Source organism: Lonchura striata, chromosome 4, assembly GCF_050655825.1.
Source record: "Lonchura striata isolate lonStrDom1 chromosome 4, ASM5065582v1, whole genome shotgun sequence".
NCBI classification, from domain to species: Eukaryota; Metazoa; Chordata; class Aves; order Passeriformes; family Estrildidae; genus Lonchura; species Lonchura striata.
Window position 1 is genome coordinate 36,636,329 of NC_140706.1, and position 21,411 is coordinate 36,657,739.

At 35.1% G+C, this 21,411-nt stretch overlaps 1 protein-coding gene across 2 annotated transcripts in view; it reads right to left on the reverse strand.

Annotated features, from left to right (window-relative positions):
* The window catches only part of GALNTL6 (polypeptide N-acetylgalactosaminyltransferase like 6), a 437,146-nt gene that overhangs the window by 256,909 nt on the left and 158,826 nt on the right, over positions 1–21,411 (reverse strand). For both annotated transcript variants that reach the window (XM_021552775.4, XM_021552857.4), the window contains one exon: positions 18,969–19,077. In XM_021552775.4, the coding sequence (XP_021408450.2) occupies positions 18,969–19,077 (109 nt within the window). The remainder of the gene's footprint in view (positions 1–18,968; positions 19,078–21,411) is intronic.

A 21,411-nucleotide genomic window follows, 5' to 3' on the forward strand; every position in this document is an offset into this window, starting at 1 on the left:
GCTTCTTGCTTTGCTTTTCTTAAATGAGTCCATTTGTCTCTTCAGGAGATGAATATTTATGCTAAGAGTTTTCTTCACAATGTCCCTTGCCAGTGAAATTGAAGACAAGCATTTTTAAAACAGTTTTCCATTCTTCCCCATCAATAAGAAGCAGTATCACTATGTATAAGCCAAAAGTATAGATATCATGGTTGTTATCTAGAGCAGCTCGGGAAAGGGCAGAACACCTCCCCTATCATGGTGTATAAGTATTTACCCAAACTGCTTTTGCACTTATGCAGTAGAGCCCAGCCATGAGGTTCACTAGAAGGTGTGAAGCGTGACTCTTTCCTAACACTTTATTAAAATACTCAGCATAAACAGAGGCTTATGCACTTTTTTGAATGTCATGACTATTTCTCCCAGCTTTTTGTTTGCTTGCTCTCTCACCCTGCAGTTCCTCCTGATTAACTAGGGATCATTAGCCAGGGGAGCCATCTATCAGATCCAGCTGGAAGCAGTTTGCTCATTTCTCTAAAAGAGACCATTTGGTAAAAAGAGACCATTCCTTATGAATAACCTTGAAAGGAGAGAAATAAGAGAGCTCAGAAGACAAGCATAAAAAAAAAAAAAATCAGTACAACTTTTGGGCAGTCATTAGACTTGAAGGATTCCCTTTGCAGAAAAAAGTGCCATGTATGAGCCTTCTCAGCATTAAAAAATTATCATAAACACAGAAAACTCCTGTCACTGATGCACCTTCCTAGATGCCTGACAGTAATTTCTGCCATTGCACAGTGGTTTGGAAGTGGACCTATATGCCAGGATAAAAAGGAGAAATTTCACAATTCAAGAAGAGTAAAATTTTGGTGAAAGGACCTTGATTAAGTATAATTTAAAGTATAATTACTGACTACAGAAGACTACTTTAAATATATTGATAGACAGATAAGCCCTTATATACTGTCTTTTCTGTCTAAAGACGAAACAGCAATACAGAAAATGCAACAAGGCTATAAAGTACTGTAGGAACTGAGAGTAAAAAACCCAATGGTGACTTTTTTTTGCCTCTTTACATCTAAAAGGGGACTCATGTAAATGTGATGGATAAAACCAACCCAGCACTAAGACTTGACACTAAGTCTCTGAGGCTGGTTTACAATTGCAAAGTAAAAATCACCTCATAAACTAAGGACAATCAGAAGTTTTAGTTCAGGATTTTGATTTGTCAAGGAAGGGAGAAACCCAATAGCACAAGAATCAAGAACGACACAAATTCAACCTGGCCCCAAAACTCCCATCAAAATGCTCCACTGCATGGAAAGCCTCACAGCAATGTGTAATTCATACAGTGCTGTCTTACCTTTGTGATTACAGAATTATTAGTCTGATTTTTAACTCAGTAATCAACATAAGGAAGCATGAAAATATGCTACGTTTTCCTCTTAAGGCACTATGATGGTTTTGGAGTCAACATCTCTACGTTGCTTAGTACTGTGCTATTTTAAGGGTTCTAATACAGTATCTTAAAATGCTTCTCCATAGGTATTCACATAAAAAAACAGATAAAGTAAGACATTGAAGGCATCACGATAAAGTACTGGCTCGGCCTAGTATTAGATACTCTATAATAAGGCTTTTTTAGCCCTACTCAGGGATGTTAGTTTCCTAGGAAACCATACACTCTATACCTAGCCCTAAAAATTTTCAGTTCTATGCTTGACAACTTGTGATAACTGATAGCTCAAGAACACCTCAGTTAGGCATCTTCTGCTTATATATAATGCAGATACAGCAGGAGGGGAATAAGCCCTCTTTTTCAACAGATGGTTCAAAGTGAAGACAGTTAAGGTGAAACAAGAAAATAAAAAAAAACATTCGATATACTCAGTAGAAAAATCTCAGTGCAGAATAATGGCTCTGGATCAGCCACATTGGTATAGTTGCCAGGTACTATAATTATAAAGAGAACAGGGATATTTTTGGCAAAATAGATCATCTGTAAATCAGTTTGAAAATGCAACAGGAGTGCTGCAGTACCTACCATAAGCAATAGATAGGGGACCTTGCTTAAAACTATAAACAACAAATCAAGTGGTAGAAGGTTCTCATTTCAGGGTCTTTTGGGTTTTCTTTTGAGGTTTTGTTTTTATAATTCAGATGAATATTATTTATAATTCAGCAGGCATGTTAAAAAAGATTGGCAAGATTGGCTTTGCCATGTAAATTGAAGAAGTTAAGCAACTGCTTGACATCTTAACACGGGAAACCAAGTGGATAAAGAACATAAGCCATTCAGTGTATGTGGGGAAGAACTGTGTACAAATCTGAATTATTTACTGTTTATGCTCACTGCTATTCGTTTACTCAGGCATGACTACACAGCCATAGAAAGTCAAGACGATAATTCACATAAGTATTTAAGCACAGCCTTTAATTCAAGCATTCAAGCACTTTAACACTAAACCAGTAGTAGGGAATATGAATTCTCCATATGCAAAAGGCTTTAGTACATACAGGGATTTTATTTTAATATGTAAACCTACAAATAATTAAGTCTTCTTACTTGTAGTGCTTTTTATTATTTTGGATGAGTTAATTCTCCCATTCTTTAAAATGTATATTAGGAATTACCTCTAAATATTCCACTGAGAATCTACCACAGTTTGGCTGCGCTCATCACTCATAAACTCCAAGCTCATCCTCTCTCATGGAACTTTTCACAGTGAGAACAGATGTTTAATCTTGTCCTAGGGTAATCTTTCAATACAGAACTGAAATCCCATGAGGAAAGAGTGACTGTATTTCTTAGCAGAGGTAGACAGAGAAACACTAATTCTAAATGAATGCAGTCACACATCAGCCTCAAAGAAAGAGTGTGAGAAGTAAAATGGGAAAAAAAGACCAGCAACAGAATAAAAACATTTGAGTCAGAGATCATACATCATTTTGACATACAAATTCACATTAAAAAAACCTTTTTGATCCCTGATATGGCAACTGGCCAAGTCAGAGGGCAAAATGCTTGTTTAAAGCAATCTGTGGTATCTTTTACATAAATTCTGAAATTTTCTTAGTGCACAGTTGAATACAAGTCACCCATCTTTCACTGTGGAGATCAACTTTGTATTATTTAGATAAGTAAAACAGGTTAGCAACTCAAACTGCCAGCACATTTTTTTATGGAAGTGAATTTCCATTTGAGTACCAACAAAAATAATTGCATTCCTTATTTTTCCTTTTCTTCATAGCCAGGAGGGCAGAGTGCAGAAATGACCTTCTCCTTTCATGTTACAAAAGGAATTGTTTGTTTTGAGAAAATGCTTTTTGTGGTTTCACACATTTATGCTAATTTCCAATAAAATGGATAAAAATTTTAATTTAATAAATGCATGAATGATCTTTGACAATTTGTTATGGAGACAGAAAATTAAAACTTCATTTCTTATATTAAAATAATTCCCTTCAATCAAATGGAACTACCCAGCTTGCAAAAAAAATGTGTAGGTGTATATTTATATGTATATAAAATAGCTTTTCAGACTGAAAGTAAAGAATATTTTTTGTAACTGCATGAGTAGTAAAACAGTGGAATAGACAATCCAGAGAACATGTATAGGCATGTAAGAAATGACAACATGCCTCAGAAAGATGATTGATACAACTCTGGTCATCTATTAAGGTGAATTGCAACCTTAAATTTCTATGAATGCTAAGAGAAATAGGAGGAGAAGTGACTATAGGTTCCCTCAGAGTCCATAAAACTCACACCAGAAACTGGAGTCTATTTATCTCAAGTTTATTCTATTTTTCCTAAACTTTTTAGAGTATCTCACTCAGTTCTACAATTTCATTACCCCAATTTATATTATAGGGAAAGGAATTTAATGGATTTTACATCAATGGAAATAGGATCAAAAGTATCTTTTAAAAAATATTTTATCACTACCTTGTAGCAACTTAAAAAGGCACTACAGTAAGATTTACAACACTTCTAATTATTTATTACATAATTCTGTCAAGGTCTGAGGCAATAGAAAAGGCTTTTTCTTAGCATTGCAGAAGTAATCAAATCTTACTTATGCAAAAACCTTGTCAAGGTAATCCTGAGCAATAAATTTTTGAGCAAGAATAATTATTTCTTTAAAAACATATAATAGAATTTATTTATTACAGTTTCAATGTCAAACTATTACAGAAAACAATCAAAAATTCACTCAGTTTTCTGTTAGAAAGCATTTAAGTCCCTACTATATTATCTATGTTCAGATGACAGTAGTACATACAGGTTTTCTTTTCCAAGGATCATGTTGTCCTTGGTAAGTGGTATAGAGATGTTATCAGGAGCAAGTACGAGGCTTTGGCCTCTCTGGTTGCTGCTACAGTAATATGATGTTGGCAGGAGAAATATGAATGAAATTGTTTCTCCCTTTAGGAATAGCTCTTTAGGAATAGGAATAGGAATAGCATTAAAAAAGGCAGAAAAAAAGAGAAAAACCATATAGCTTTAAATTTTGCCATTTGACTGCCTGCTCACATCCAGAACTAAACACTTAACAGTCAAACCACAAGAACAAAAATAAAAAAAAAATCTTCAATCAACCAAACAAAAAACCAACAGAGAAGAATATGCTCCTTAAAAAAAGAATTAGAAAAGTTAATTCAAATTGTACTGTAGCTGGATCTTTAGAGTATTGTTTGCATATCATTCACATGAGATAAAAATGAAAGGAACCTGTTACAAACACAAAATGAAATTCCTACTTATTGTAGTCATGTGTTCTGCCATTCCTCAACCCAGAGTGGGTAGGAATTAGGTAAAGGAAGAGCATTTCCAGGAGAGGATATGAGAGGCAAAAATAGGAACCTCTCAAATGCATGTACTTTACAGATGTTTGAGAAGCATTTTTATAAAAAAGAATATCCACGTGGGGAAAAAAGGAGTAAGTTGCAGCTTTGTATCCATATTAAATATAATTTCCAGATTTCCACAGTCTTAACAAGCCTAGGACAACTCACATTAATTTAAGATCATAACTTCTGTGTCAGACTGCAAGGAAAATAGGGACAATATTTTTTTTAAGACTTCATGAAGCAGGAGACACTGATTACCAATATTCTGTATACATCAAGGACATGCTAGCATTTTATGTGCATTTGTTTGAAGTGGAAACAAGAGAAAATGATGCAAAACGACAGTGGGTCAGGCTGAGCAGCACAAAAATGAGGAGCAGTAGTGGCAGTGGGCAGAAGAATGAACGAGTGTACCAAGTGGAGCAAGCAACAGCAACATCTGGCAGAGTGTCAAAAGCCCCAGGTCACAGCACAAAGCTCTGGAAACTTCAGCTGTGGCTTGTTGCCTCACAGGACTCTACAGTTCCCATGAGTAAAGCAGCCTTTGGCTCAGGAATGGAGAAAATCACATGGCCTAGCTGTTGCCTTGACAAAGTGGATTGAAAAATTATTATTGTCATAACTTTAGGAATTAGGTCTTTTATGTTGCCTGTTTATCTGTAATAAAATATTGTTTGCTGAGTTAATTAATTTGCAAGAAGAAAAAAATTAGTTCAGTGCTCTTGAGATTAATTCTTGCAGGTATCTAGGCATTTTCCTAGATGACACTTTAAAATGCCTGGCCTTTACTGTTGGCAGTGGTGTCCTAGCAGGAAAGTGTCGCTGTGGCACACGTGAAAGCGCAACGCGGACCACCTGCTGCTTGCAAGGTAATAAAGGAACGTTTATTATCTGACTCTGTCTTTTATACCTTCCCAAGGGTGACATTGGATTGGAGAGTGAATGGGCCACCTCTCCAAAGACATTGGACAAACCACCAGTACATCAAGTGTTCTCCACCCCCATAAAAGAATGTAAACAATATGTTGTTTACAGAAATTGTGTGGGAAAGTTCTCCAAAGGAATGTAAACTCAGAAGGCTTTAGGAAGTCTTAAGAATCAGGGTGACAGGAAAGGGCATTATACAGGTAATAATTAGAAAAATCCAACTCTGTATCTTTCAAATAACCAATATGAAATGATTGATACAGAAACAAGAAACTGTGGTATGAATTTTTTCAGTTAGTAATTTTCAATTAATTAATCAATAATTAATTTCTAAATCTTCCAGCCTCTGCTTTATGGAGTACTAGACTAAATTGCCCCTCCCCTTTTTCATTCATTTGAAACATTAAAAATGCAGCCTCTAAATTTCCATTTGACATTGCAGAATAAAAATACAGTGTGCAGGCGTATGAGGGAAGTAACTGCTTTAAAATATATCATGAGGTAAAGCAGTGGGATTGTTTTGCTTTAGCAGAAGAATGTCTGCATATGAACCCTGAAAAGTCAACTGTCCAAAGGCTAGAATAAACATTTCACGAAAATCAGCAATAGATTTTTTCTTAAAAGGTACGGCTTTTAAAACTTGCTGCAAGTACTACAATGGCTTGCTGGGTGGAAAGACTTATTCAAACCCCTCATTTCCACCTTAATAAAAGCTAGCAAAAATAAAAGAAAAAGCCAGAGCATGCTATTTGGTTTGTCCAGTGTGTTTAGAATGCCGCAGTGTACAATGCAAGATAAGCAGCAACACATGCTGTTTTGATATGGGCTGCTCTATCACTGCAGCAGAGAAGCAATATCCTCAGTAGTATTCTGCAGGCTGAGCTGAATCTAATCATAATTCTGTAGCCAAGGGATGCACAGTACATCTTCTATTTAGTCTAACTACTTATCACCAAATGCCACAGCCACTAGAATGTTTTTTTTTCATTTAACATTAGACTGGCTGTAGACCATTAATCAGAGCCAAACACGGAATGAGCAAGCATGTGAGAAACAGAATTCAACCATTAAAGAGCCTTCACAGTTTCAGTTAGTAACTGAAGGACCTGCCAGTATAAAAAGTATCTACTATGGAACACGACCTGGAAAAAAAAATCTAATAATGGTAAGGTGTTTGTTTCTGTACCTAAATAAATTAATTCATACCAAATGCCTCATAAAAGGCATTCTAATAATCTCTAATACCAGAAAGTCTTATCTAATTAATGTGTATGGTCAAGATGATACCTTGAAAAAGCTCAAACCAAAGTGTCCATAACAGGGCTAGGTACAGGAGCCAAACAGACCCACAAAATGAATGCAAAATTACAGTTACACAGCTAGTGTTTCAGAAGACCCCAAAATACAAAATGATAGGTTTGTAACAGCTGTAATTAACATAAGAGTTATCCTCGCTTCTCTATTTTTCTTCATTATAAGACATATTATAACCATGTGCTATTTACCATATACTATCTCAGAAAAAAAAAATAGGATGTTCCATGGAAAAAAAAATCTTAATATGAAATCTTTTTTTTTTTTCATTAATCCAACCTAAACTAGCTCCAGAAGCTGGCTTTGTGACTGCCACATGAAGAAGAAGGAATAACCTGTAAAAAATGAGTGTGAGTCAACAGTGTACAACAATGTAATCACTCTTGTACATGAAGCATTATTCTGTGATGTGTATCTGTCACAACTCCCAGTAAATTTGGATTTAAACTGTAGGACCCCTACAAAAAAAATCTGAAACAAAAAAAATCCACAAACACCTGCAAAAAAACCAGCAACAACAAATATATAAATATACATACATATATATAATAACATTCTTACATATGGAGATAGTAAATATTCACAGTTAAAGTTTGAAGCAGACCCAAGAAGCAGAACTAAGCCATCTGATTCCCCACATGGTGACTCAGTGACAAGGACAAACTCATTCCTTCTGTAAATCTGAGAAAAATGCCAATAAGGAGGCAGCATTTGCTCACTGGGGGCAAGAATCTCAGGTAGTACAGAAATGCATTATTGCTTTTTCAGGACTGTTCAGAGTTATACATTATAAGCTGAGTATGCAAGTAATTACCAGGGATAATATAAAAAATAGGTACCCCTAAAAATTCAGAGATATAACAATTATCATCAAGGCAGGCAATATAAACCCATATGAACAACTGAGACAAGCAATGAGACTGAGACTGGCCTGCCTAAGTCCTTCTGCTTTACTTAGAACAAAATGCATTTTGTTCTATCACACCCAAAGTAGCACTCTGAATCTCAATGCTCTTTTTTCTTGGTTTTTTTTTTTTTTTTTTTGGCAAATCAGACACATTACTCATGTGAAAGCTTTCAATACTACATATACTGCTCCATATATTCACTATCACTGCACTTCCCAGCCACTGCCTTTCCTTGTTCCTATAAAAAATTCTAATCCTGCAATCGTTAGTATTGCCTTTTATCACTCATTTTTAAATGCATGGTTTTTAAAATGGTTGAAAATGCATTCTTTATCTTATAGTCTTACAATTGACTGATATTCCTGTGGTAAGGAGAGCTAAAGTTAATGCTTGACCAGCTCTGAGCACAGCCCAGCTCTCCATAGCCCTTTTCCTCCCTTGCCATTGATTCACATCTTTCTGAATAATACAAGTCTAATTAATGCCAACTTTTTTTCAAATTCCTGACACAAATTTGAGCAAATTTCCTGTACTAAAGTCAACTGAAATTTCCAGTCAATATATGCTTTCGAATCATGCAGAGGCAGAAGTGGAGACTTCAGGAGTCACCTTCAGCCATGATCTGAACAGATTTTCAACTAATTAGTTTAACATATTTTCTATTCAAAAGGACAACTCATCACTTACAGAACAGAACTAAACATTTATCCCAAGGCCACATTTATGCATAATTCCGTTGGAACCCAATATGTCCATTGGGAACTTTTCTGAAAACGTTAGCTTATTGAGAACTGATGTCTGGATTCAGCTAAAAATATTTTCTGACTTTTTAAAAATGAATTGTTGATATCTGGGTTAAGAGAAGCAAATAAAAAATGTATTTTGAAAGCCAAAATTTTAAAATTGCAGTGTTTTTTTGTTTTCTTCCCAAATCTTATATAAATGACAGAAATTAACTAATATTAATAATGGATAGACATTCAAGTTAAAAATTTGGGTTTTGAACCAAAATAATACTTTTTAACATTCTAGACAGAAAAAAAGTGTCAATACCAGCCTAAAGTCTCACATGGACACAGCTCGAAATTTCAGATGTATATAAAGAAAGTCCCTACAAATTTCTTTCTCACTGAGAAAATTAAAAAAAAAATAGTTAAATTCCATTTTGCAGATTTATGATGTATTTATGCAGCACACAATAACTCCGAATTCTACTTATGGCTGTATGATCAAGAGCCCCTCAATAAATTCATTTTCTGAGGAGAAAGATCTTTAGCAACTATGTTAAAAGAGTAAGCATACACAGCCCTCCATAACCACAGGTAACAGAGGAATAGGATGTAAATCACACTCATTTTAGTTTTAGGTTTTGTTTCAGATGCATTAGCAGAAACTCCACCATTACATTTTCCAGGTATATTTAAAACTAGAAAAGCATAAGAAAAACGTCACCACACCTTATATTTTTCAGAGAGGAAAAAAGACAACCCACTTAGTTTATCTATTTTCTTGCTATTAATTCATCTCTGCATCTCATATGATTTAACTTAGAGAAAGTGTTCCTGCATATATTTTATTTTTCCTGTACTTGCTTAAATAGTAAACCAACACCCCTACAATAGTGAGAGAAATTATGACAAAGGACTTTGACTGGATTAAGCACTGATGTTCTTTTGTGGTGGTTTGACCCTGGCTGGATGCCAGGTGCTCACCAAAGCCACTCCATCACTCCCCTCCTCAGCTGGACAGTGAGTCAAAATATAATAAAAGCCTTGTGGGTTGAGATAAGGACCCGGAGAGATCAATCACTAACTGCTGTCAGGGTAAAACAGACTCAAATTGGAGAAAAATTAACTTATGGCTAAGAAATGCTCAGGGTCTCAAAACTTCTGACTTCAGAAGTGACCAAAAAAGAAGAAAAAAAGATGAAAACATGACCATTATCACCATTTATTACAGATTTTAAAAAGTTGTTCATTGTATAAACTGGGGGGAAAAAGTAATTTCAATACTAAGCTGAAGTGGCAGTATGTAGTAACTTGCTTAACTTACTCATTAACAGCAGCTAATTAAAATGTCATCCCTCCAGAACTTTAGCTACTCACAGCTTTCACTCTTTTTGTGAAGCATAAGAAATTTGGATTTCTTACCAGTATAACCATTCTAGTGAAAGCTGGGAACAAAATAGGAACAAAAATCCAAATAAACTAACATTATTTATTTATAGGCTTCTTTTCTTTTTCTGTGACAATATTAGAAATAGATTAGTCTCACAATGACAAAATCCTTGAAGTATTCAAGATTTGGGAGGATAACAGAATCAGTACTCTTTTAGAAAGCCTGCAGCTTGCCCTCTGGAGACTACTCTTTCCCTGCTTTACACACCAGTACTCACTGTATTTCAGATCAGTCTCATCTTTTGTAAACTGTCATGGAAGAAAAATGCAAGAAGCAAGTAAAAGTACCAGTGACCTCATATACATTCACAGTAGTTTCCGAAACACATACTAGCTATCCAATTACTTAGCATGTAAAATAGAAGTAATGGTCAAGGTAACATGAAATTACTTCAGCTATCTTTTAAAAATATAAAAATGTAAACTTTTCCATGAGAAATTTCATGAGACTGTTTCCATGTTTTAAGAATAACTATAATGAAACTTAAAATATGCATCTTGATTTTTTTTTTACATCTGAGCATTTTTCCACTGAAACTCCCGGCAAGTTTTACTATTCACAGTTCAACATCACCTGCAGAACTTTTAATCAAGATTGCCTAAAAAAAAAAGTAAAAAAGTCTATTTCTACCTTGTAGCCAGCAGAACTGTCACACAGACTTGCAGAACAAAACGTCACTCCTAGAAATGTGGTTTGTTTTTCTACTTTCTTTATATTAGGAGGACAGAATCCCCATGACAACACTTCATGCAAGTATGTAGGGCATAAAACTTTGTGTTGTTACACGATCCCATCCAAAAGGTAGCTCTGTTTCAGAAGCAGTGATTACAGGGCATAATTTGATGAGCTAGTGTCTATAAAGCAAATGATAGCAAAACAATCATACATCTCTGCCTTTTCACATATATTCACTGGATGTCAAACAAATGTTTTCACCAGTCCAATAATTTTCCTCTGTCAGCTTATTTAATGAAAAGAGGAAAGAAAGAAAGTCACCTTACACATATTTCAGTCATAAACTGCATTGAGATAACTATAGTAGACTTTTGTGCTTGCAAACTTAATTTGTATCCTCAAAAGAAAGAAGCTATGACAGGAAAGCAGGCACTATTTATTGGGTTGGTTTGGGTTTTTTCAGGAATCCCAAGCATTTTGTTGGCTTCTTGAAGACCAAAAAGCTTAAAACAAGACTCTCAAAGTGTTTTTGTGAATGTAACCATGCCCCCTGCTTCTCTGTATTTGAGTTTTCATAGCAAACTAAGTGATGCTTCCTTGTTCCACTGAATCAAGCAATAACTGCCCTGAAGTGACAAACTTGATCATTTTTACTCCCATGGCAAGAGCTAATAAGATCAATTTAGATGGTCTATAGAGCTCTCCTTCTCTTTATACACAGACAGGTCTGCCCTGAAGGTCTCTAAGCTGTTTGGTTGTTCCAAACTCTCTCTGCAAATGAGCCCCAAGTTTTTGAAGACTATGCAGATAAAATCACTTTTCCAGAACTACTACAAAATATTTCTCTCGTTAGAGAAACAGCCAAGTATCTACAAAGAACTCCCACTAAATATTACTTAGATAGCCCTGAAAATGTTTTAGCACAGAGAGGAAGACGCCTAACAGAGCCAAAAACCGAACGATCATTCTAGACTGCAAATGCCAAATTAAAAGATCCATTTTAGCTGAGAGGTCCTCTCATACCCTCCCTCCCTAAAGCCCAAACACAAAATTTCTAAAGTCAACTTTCCTCTTTTTTAAGACAGCAATTCTATTAAATCCCCAAGTATTGTTAAATACATTCAGCAATATCCGCTCTTGATCACTGTTATTGATGTAAGTCCCCAAAGTTTTTTTAAGGATTTGAAACCACATATCCCCACACGGATGAAAGTGTAGCGAAAGATGAAAATCTAGCAACTTTAATAATTTTTCTAGGAGGGCACTTCTTGAATTCTGGACACTAGTTTCATTTGAGAATATATATCACTGATACAGTGAAAGTCAATAGATAGTTCTTGCTAAGTTTCTGGAAATACAATTTTCTTCCTGCCTATCAAGGTAAAAATCAACATGCCAAATTCCAGCACAGAAAAGCATGCAGAAGATAATTTTCAGTGTTCTAAATAACAGGAGTCATATTATCAACACTGCTTCCTCCTCCTTGGTCACCCTGGTAGGTCCCAAAAATTGGCTTTCCAATTGCATTTAAAAGGTTTACCTGATGAGTTTCCAAAATCTGTGTGGCAGGGGGAGGGGAATGGGAAATACAGGGAAAGAATCACATTTATTTCAACCACAAAAAGGGCCTTATATCTTGCCAAGGCAACAGAGGCTTTGTGCTTTAAAATAGAAGCTTGGTCTGACTCACAGCCACCTATAAACTGTTTTTATGTGTAAATTTAAGTGGCAAGAGTTAGTTCTATCAGGTACTCAGTTTTCTGACATAACCAAATTCTATACAACCACAACCTTATACTTCCTAGCTTCTTCTGCAGTGTAATAACTGTTATAAGTTGTAACAGTACCCAAACTACTGCTTAAATAATACTGTAATATGCCATTTCACAATCTGAGGAAGCCATTCTGTAGTTACCCACAGAAAAAACCTTAAGGCCTTGTGACAAAAAAACAAAACACCAACCTCTATTTTCAGGGTTTAAACTTTTAAAGAAGGCACTACTGAAAAAAAAAAAAATCTTTCCAAATCAGTATTTTAGAGTATAATAGTTTTATCATGCTTGGCACCCAGCTCCAGGCTGGTCTCACTCAATAGGACATCCAGACCATTAAGAATCAGATCAGTCTGCAGCACTTTATTTATGGAGTAAATGCATTTTAATATGTGAAACACTTGATGTAACTGCAGAAAATTGCATCCATCTTTCATATTATACATCCTTTTATGTGCTGTCTCCCTGACAAGCCATGACTAACATTACTGTTCAAAATTTTTTAATCATGTTAGACTTATATTGAGATAAACTGACAAACATTTTTCTCTTTTACAAACAATACATTGTAAACTGCATGTAGCATATTCATAATTAATGCTATGAACAATTAAGTTATGGTTGTTTATTGAGACCTTGACTACCACTACAGCTCCAATTATACTGCAAATTCTCAAATTCTTTCTAAAGGAATTTTAAGTTCAAAGACCTAAATTAAATTTAGTAAACTTGTTTAATATATGATGCTGACAAAATTCCCAGTGCATAATTCCATATGAAATATGGCATAAGTAAATCAGTATTTTAATATACACTTCTTTTCCTGCACAAATTTTATTACATTTTTCTATATAAGAATCACAGAGTTAATTTTTTTTCATAGCAAATAGGGAATTACAATTAATGTTGGTTTCTGTATCATCCTACCTCATATCTTCTAGAAACACTCTGGAACTAGGTTTGACATGTTTCTCTGAATTTAAGAATTTCAAATTCACAATTCAAAATTATTATAAGAATTAACCAAATATTTGAGCAGAAGTGATGTAAAAGGATCACCAGTGCACAATTTCTTTAAGTAACACTGAAGTAATATTTCAGCTGTTTGCTACCTGTTATTGCTGTACAAAAGTGCTCATGTCTTTTACCTTCTTTTGACATTTTACCCCAAGAATACAGAGCTCCAATCTATTTCCACTGTCATCATAAACATGTACAGGTCACTTATTTTTTAATATCTCTGCTTAGTTTGTTTATAAAACTAATCTGTATGAATGTTTGTAGAACTATAGAACATACTGTCTGTTTGTTTATAGAACTAATCTCTATGAAAGGCCTGCACTGAGGCACATAAAGGTCAAGATCTTTTAAACCCCCTTTTTCAAGTCAAGGTTTTGAAGCAGCAGAAAGGTAAAGACAATACTGAATACAACGAAAGAAAGAATTACAACGTTCTTGCCTTTCCTCCCCATAAAGCTTCCACATGCTATTGAAATGTACAGATAGGGGGAACAAAGACTGCAAATTGCTCAGTTACTGCTGGAATAGACCCTGGGTGTTACAGTACTTTCTAAAAGACTTTTCCTTTGAGATCTTATTAGACCTAGGCAAGAACAAAATGGCTCAACAGTCAACCATAAAAATATTGATGGCCACTTATTCTATTCCTTAGCTGATTTCTTTTGAAGACAAAGGTTTTCATAAATCTACATTAACACAGCTTCTTATATTTTCCCATTCTCCAGAAATTAGTTTATTACACAAAATTTTCAATCCACCTCATAGAATGTAAACATTTCATACACATGCAATCAGACAAAAATACGCCCAAAGCATTATAAAAGAAAACATCAGACTGTATTTAAAGAATAAAAATTGTAAACAAAAACCACTCACGGTATATAGTCTTTCTATGTGTATCTTATTGGCTATTAATATCACTGATAGAATAGACTACATGGCTTCAGAAATAAAACCTTATTTTTTCCTGTTTTCTATTCTGTTAACCCTTTTGTAGTACTTTATACTGGAAAAGTTATCACTTGTAGTTAAAAATAGGTTGTCATTATGAGAAATAGCACCAGATTTGGATATAAACATTTGATCTGCACTTCTTTAAAAGCCCACATATGAATCCTACCTCTTGCCTAAGAAGGGCTATAATTCATCACTACTGCTACTACTCATAATTGATGATAAAGCTGAGAATTTCTTGAGTGAAATAGATGAAATAAATTTCAGAAATGAAGGAACAATGGCATTGATTCTTGTGGACTTTCAGTCTCAGTACCCAGGACATAGAGATAAAACCAACATGATGTCTTTTCATGGATGCTTCTTAGGCTTTTGTGGCTTTCTCCTGTGAATCTCATTCCTCATGAGGGCATTGAGGGATCTCAGACTCCTAGTTCTGCACAGAGACCATGGAAAACCAGTGCTATCAGAGCCACAGCAGCTGCCATGCCCCTGAAATGAATGTCTTGGTAGAAATGTCCTCAGAGTCCTCCCTATGCAACTGAAGTAGAGAAATTTCTGATAAAACAAAGAAATGGCAACTACAATAACTGATTCATGGCAAAGCCAGGAGCCTCAGCATCCAGGATCTCTACCCTCTGTAGAGATACAGGTAGATTTACAGTGCCCTGACACAGCAGGCATTTCTGTAGCTGGGCTAATACACACACCAGGAGCTAGCTGGGTCATTGCTACACAGGCGGTGTTCGGGTAGGTGCACCCACCACTCTGAAATCCAACGCAAGAGCACTCTTCTGATATACCAAAGACACATTGTTTATTACTTACCAAAACAAAAACTGACAGATGTAGGATTTGCATTTGTTTACAGTTCTTATATTTTTAATGCAAATTAAGCATATTATTCATCAGGGCATATCATCAGTTGTATTCCCAAAGGAAAAGAAATTAATAGAAACCGGTCTTATTTTAAATTCTGATTCCTTGTCAAAAAGCTGGCATGACTTATAAACTCCAATAAAGTCACTTTCTCTGATTAGCTTATTTTGTTCCCTCCCATTCCATTGTAATAACTGATTGACTTAATGGCTCACTTTAGAAAATGGAAGCAATTAAACTTCTTTTTTTTTTTCCTTCCTTCCAAAGTATCTACTACAACTGTTTTGTTAAAAATTATTAACTTCTTCTTTCTTTTTGCTATATTTCAGTTACTGGTTTTGAGCTAATGACAGAGTAATATTCAGAGAAGAATGGAAGTGATTGGTTGACTGAATAACTGAATTTTAATTTCACTATATCTATTCTGTACTGATAAGATGATAAGATGTTTAAGTCATTATATATTCCTTTCTGACATTGCGTAAATCAGGGCTTGGATAACTGGCAACTAAATAGGTAACTTCCCTGTTCCATCAACAGTATAACAATTAGTCCTTCTGCAACCCAACAGCATTTCCCTGTCTTATTGAATTTTTCTATCAAGATTTACCAACTAATATTGTTAGAATTGGTTTGTAAGTCTTTACAAAGACTTCCAAAAGTGCTTTCAAATTAAGTTCTGGCTACGTGTAAAACCTTGCTTCTCCATCCTTCCCTTCAAGTACCTTCTCAGGTAGCATCACCGTGCTAACAAAATGTGAAGTAACAAATATTTAAAATAAATAGAAATCATACCTTTTTCTTCTGTATGTTTTGCAAAAGGTTTTACTCTTGATTTCAAGAGGAAAGACCATTCAAAATAAGAAGCATAGGTTTTAATTGGTGGAATGAGAAGGGATCAGAATATTTGTTCATGAAACAGTAATAGTCATGAAGAAACTAATACCTCTCCATAATTAGAAATTATGAAATCCACATTCTCAGTGCTTAGGAAATCATAAGTTTTACAGATAAACAGCCAGACTGAATTTTAAAAATTGTGAGAACCCCGGGTTTGGTTTGGGGTCTCGAGTGGTGGTAAAGTCTCTCCTCCAACCCGTGATTCCAAAGAAAAACTCCGCAGGCTCTTGTTGTTTGGTCTCAAGACGATTTATTGTGAGTTATCTAACAGATTCTGTTCTCGGGCTGCGGCTGCTTGATCAGCAGCCCAGGCAGAGACACACACACACCCTGACACCCTGACTGTCCAGTGTCGTCTTCTCTCCCCCCACCCAGGGCTGCTATCTTTTATATAATATATTACGTATTACATGTTTATAGTTTTTCCCCCAATACCTACTACCTATATTACAAAGTGCTTTTCTACTCTAAACCAATCCATAAGTGCCAACACCACCAAGAACATGGAGGCAAGGAAGAAGAAGGAGGAAGAACAGGATCAGCCCACTTTGCTCCATCTTAGAACTTCTGACCCCCATGTACAAAGTAAAAACCCCCCTGTACATGTGTTAAAACCCCCCTGTACAGTACTAAAAAAATTTCCCCTCTACTTTGTAACTACTTTTACTATACTATCTAACCCTTTGTGACTGCTTGTTCCACCTTCAAAGTTGGTAATTCATTCTGTGGCTCAAACTCAAAATCACAGCTGTTTCCAGCTCCCTGCCGGGGTCCAGAATGCCTCTGACCAAGACCTGGAACCTCTAAAAATGTCTGAGAGACATTTTGAGTTCCCACAAAAAATAATACACTCCTTTCTTCTTTTCTGTACAAGCGTTGACTGCCTTTCCTGAAATGTCCTGAGAAGCCCTTTCACATCATGCTTTAAGATAGTTTTTTAACTGGTAGTGTATTTCAGCTAATGTTATTAGGAAGAAAACATATATAGTATGTCCCAAAAGAATGCATTGAGATGCTCTAGCTTTGCATTTTTATTACCATATTGTCATTTTCAAAGAAAATAGCACTAAAAGTTATTTTAATCTATTGAATAATTATGAAAAATATAAATTATTTAAAAGATATCTCTAAAATGTCAAACTCAGCAAATGGTAAAATAAAAAAAAAAGTAAATAAGTCAGTATATCTTAATATTCACATGCTACTACATTTATGTTAGGTTTAGGACTGAGAATTACAAAGCTATATAACAAGTTTTTTCAGTTTCTCAGCCAGCTCCATGCAATGGCTTGCATTACATTGGCGATGCTTTAAGCTAGCCATCAGACAACCATAAGTATTACTGTTATTGTCCAAAACATATGGGGTCCACATTATATATTTAGAAATTAAATGTACATTGTCAAAGCGTCCATGCACATCTGTTCCAACCAGCAATGATATTCCCCACATATATGTAAGTTTCTACATACATGCTGCTTTTACTTTGTACATTCTCTCTTACATATTTGCCATTTTCTATTTACTAGTTTGGAACACAGCAATTATTGATTTGAGAAGTACCAAATTGCCAAGAATAATTTCCTTCCCCTCCCTACCTTTTTTACCTCCTAAGCATATGTGGGAGGAAAGGATAATTTCTTTAGTTAGTGATCAAGATTCAAAAGAGAAAGGGAAAAATAGCTTAAAAAATTAACATACACTTGGAATATTTTACTAGCTCTGTCTCCTCCAAAATTAAGTACTTACTAAGTGTTATGAATCTGTCAATGAGATTCTGTTATTGAGATATTTTGGGGGAGGTTTTGGCTGTCTCAAGACAGTGGGATCAAGACAGCATAATTTGTTTTGCAATAGTAGATTGGCCTTTGTAAAATAATGACTTTCAAACACTGATTAAGGTGTAATTCAGCTGCTGTTTCTCTTCCTTCCTTCTAATTTAAATCATCCTATATCGAATAATTGTACATTATGTTGTAAAAGAAGAATTCAAATCTGAACATGCTCCGATGACAGAAGGAACACAAACCATACTCTCTGCACATACAGGATGCAGCACATGAAGGTACATTAAAATTACATTACTCATTGTAACAAAGTGTCCTTCAGTCTATTTGCAAACACAATTTTCTCCCATTTTCAAATAATTGTAGACTGTCAGAATAAGATGAAGTTGCTTTAGCAAGACTAAAGGATTGAATTGTAGAAGTGTCAAAGGTTCTTGGCAGCTGTAGGTAGTGAATCCGGGTATTGTTCATTGATTTAAGGATAATTTGGCTTTATTTGTAACTTATATTTTTTGCAAATCAACACTCTATTTGGTCACAGTCTAACAACTGACTTCAACAGGGAAAATAATTTTTTGATAACATTTTTGGTAATTGTACAATCATTATATAGTTACTAGCAGGGAAAATGCTGTCACTTGGCTACTTTCAGAGATAAGCTATTTGTGCTCGGTCTGACCTCTCAATTCAGAATACGATGACCTTGTGACACTGCTGCAATCAAAAAAAAGTTGTTAGGAATGCCTCCTAAAGGACAGACAGTAATAGAGAGAAAGAATGAGTAAACAAACCACTTCAATTTGTTCTGAATTCATATATACCTGAACGCATAGCATCTTTTTGAATGCTTTCATAATCATGCCAGTCCTTCCTTTTCAGGCCATCAGTCCAGGTAAAGAGCTGTCCATCTCCCAGACCCAATGGAAGTGTCTGTGAAAAGAGTAGAGACAAACAAATAAATATATATATACATAAGTAGTTCATGTTACTACAGAGGAACCCTCATAATACAGCAGTAGCCATACTCAGTTTATTCAATGCAAATATTGAAACTTTGATGATAAATGAAGTTATTTTTCTAAATACTGTGAGAAAACAGTGAATTTAGTTCTTGAAAATTACTTGAAGTATATCAAACGTCTGGAGTTTAACATTTCTCTTTTTAGCACAGTTCCAATATGACTGCTTGGCAAGAAGCTCATGGAGACTAATCAGACCATTTAAACTAAACAGGTTTCAAAAATGCCTTATCCTTCAACACATGAGGGACTTGGATTTTTTTCTTTAAAGTATCACTTGTGCAAAATTGGAGTTGTAGTTACTTTGCACTTTACAATGTTCCCCTTTCATTTTTTTGGTAAATATTTTTTTAATAGCTGCCACAAAGTTATTGTTATTCACACAAAGTCAAAGAACTGCATCAAAGGCCCAGAGTAAAGAAATTCTCAAAGCACTTTCAACTCTTGTAGATTTTCACAATAAGTGATAAGAGGAAAAATACCCCAAAACACACCGCCCCCACCCTCAGAGAATACCCAGAAAAGAAATCCCCATACAATGTGTAGTTGGTAAGCTGACTTCCCCTTTCCAAACTTCAAATTCCAGTGTAAAGAGAAAAACTGCTTTTTGCTTCTAAGCAAGATTATTTCCTAGAGCTCTTTATTTTTTTTTTCCTCTCTTGATTACTTCTGCCAAAAGCTAGTATTTCTATGAAAATTAAGAATCAAAAAGTACAATTAGAAATACATGAAACATAGATTAATTGCTAATAAGAATAACATGAAAACTCTAGCTCTGCTAATTACAGGTTTGAATCAGTAAGTTGTCCAGAAAAAAAAGCATATATGGAATGCATACTAGAAATGTTCTCAAAGTTATGAGAAAACACACTCCAACAGCAGTTCCAGGGACACAACATCTGATCAGGCTTCTACTAGGAAACACTGAAAGCCCTACAAAAATCTCATGCCGGTGTAACAGTGAAGCTTTGCCCTTCATGTTTGAAGTTCGTAAACTCAATGAACACTGGACTCACCCATATTCTCTTGCTGATTTTACACCACTGGCTGCACAGACGTAGATGACGCTCACTGACTCCACGTGAAATTGTCCCAGCATGCTCAGTTAGGGTTTCTTTTTTTCTAGGACAGACAAATATTTGCCAAGCTACATGATGCAGATCTGGTTGCTAAGCCATCCTTAAACTGGGCTTCAAAGGCTTTTGGATTTGTAAGCAAGAAGTCAGGCATGCCAGGCATGACTGGTTACCTTCAAGCAAAGGATGCTCGAAAACCTGGCTGACAAAGATTTATGCTGGAAATATCTGCTCTGGGTCAGGTGAGAATGCTGGATATTCAGGGCAAAGTATGATGAGCTCAGTGCTCTCCAAAAAATCCCTGAAATACTGAGGAAAATCCATCACACTCTGCTAGTAGGGCCTACATTTCTAAGTTTTAATATTAAAGGTAACTTATGTTACATAATGCCAAACTGCAATCTAGTTTGTTTATTCTTCTATTACCGCTTCTGCAGACATATTCCAAGAAAATACTGTTGTCATATTTTAATATGATAAAAGTCAGAGGTTCACACATAAAAGAACTGAAGAACTTAATAGAGCTTGATAAAAATATGTTGGGTTATCAAAATATCTAACCTTTCATGTCATTAAAATGAACCCATTAATTACAATAATTTTTGAGTTCAAACAAGGCTAACGTTCTAATAGTAATATTAAATTGCTTGGGTTTTAAAGTCAGAAGCATAAGGTAGAACACAGGCTGCAACAGCATTAATCATGATTCTTAAGCACAAGTTTCCAAAATAATCTACTCTGAAGCAGTAACTGGTTCTTTAAAAGTCAGATCCAGACTCACTTCAATTAAACTTGTACCCTTCTCAGTGTGGGTACAGCTGGTGTGAATCACTTGGTCCAAAAATGAAAGACTATTTAAACTATCAAAAGCAGGATAAAGTTTACTTTTGTGACCTTTTATTCCTGTGCTAGCTCCTTTCCCTAAAAGTAGTTATTTAAATGGAAAGTTTGTAGGACACTGAAAGAAAGCTGAGTAGTAGAGCTTACAGCTGGTTTCCCATAATCTATTTGCATTTTGATGCTATTACTCTTTAAAAATATTAATTACATGTAGTTACTTTACCTGATGGCATTTTCAAGTCTAATGTACCAGGAGACTCTTGCAAGCATAATATAGTTAAATAAATACATCCACTAAAATTAATCTAGTAAAAGTATAAATATAAATC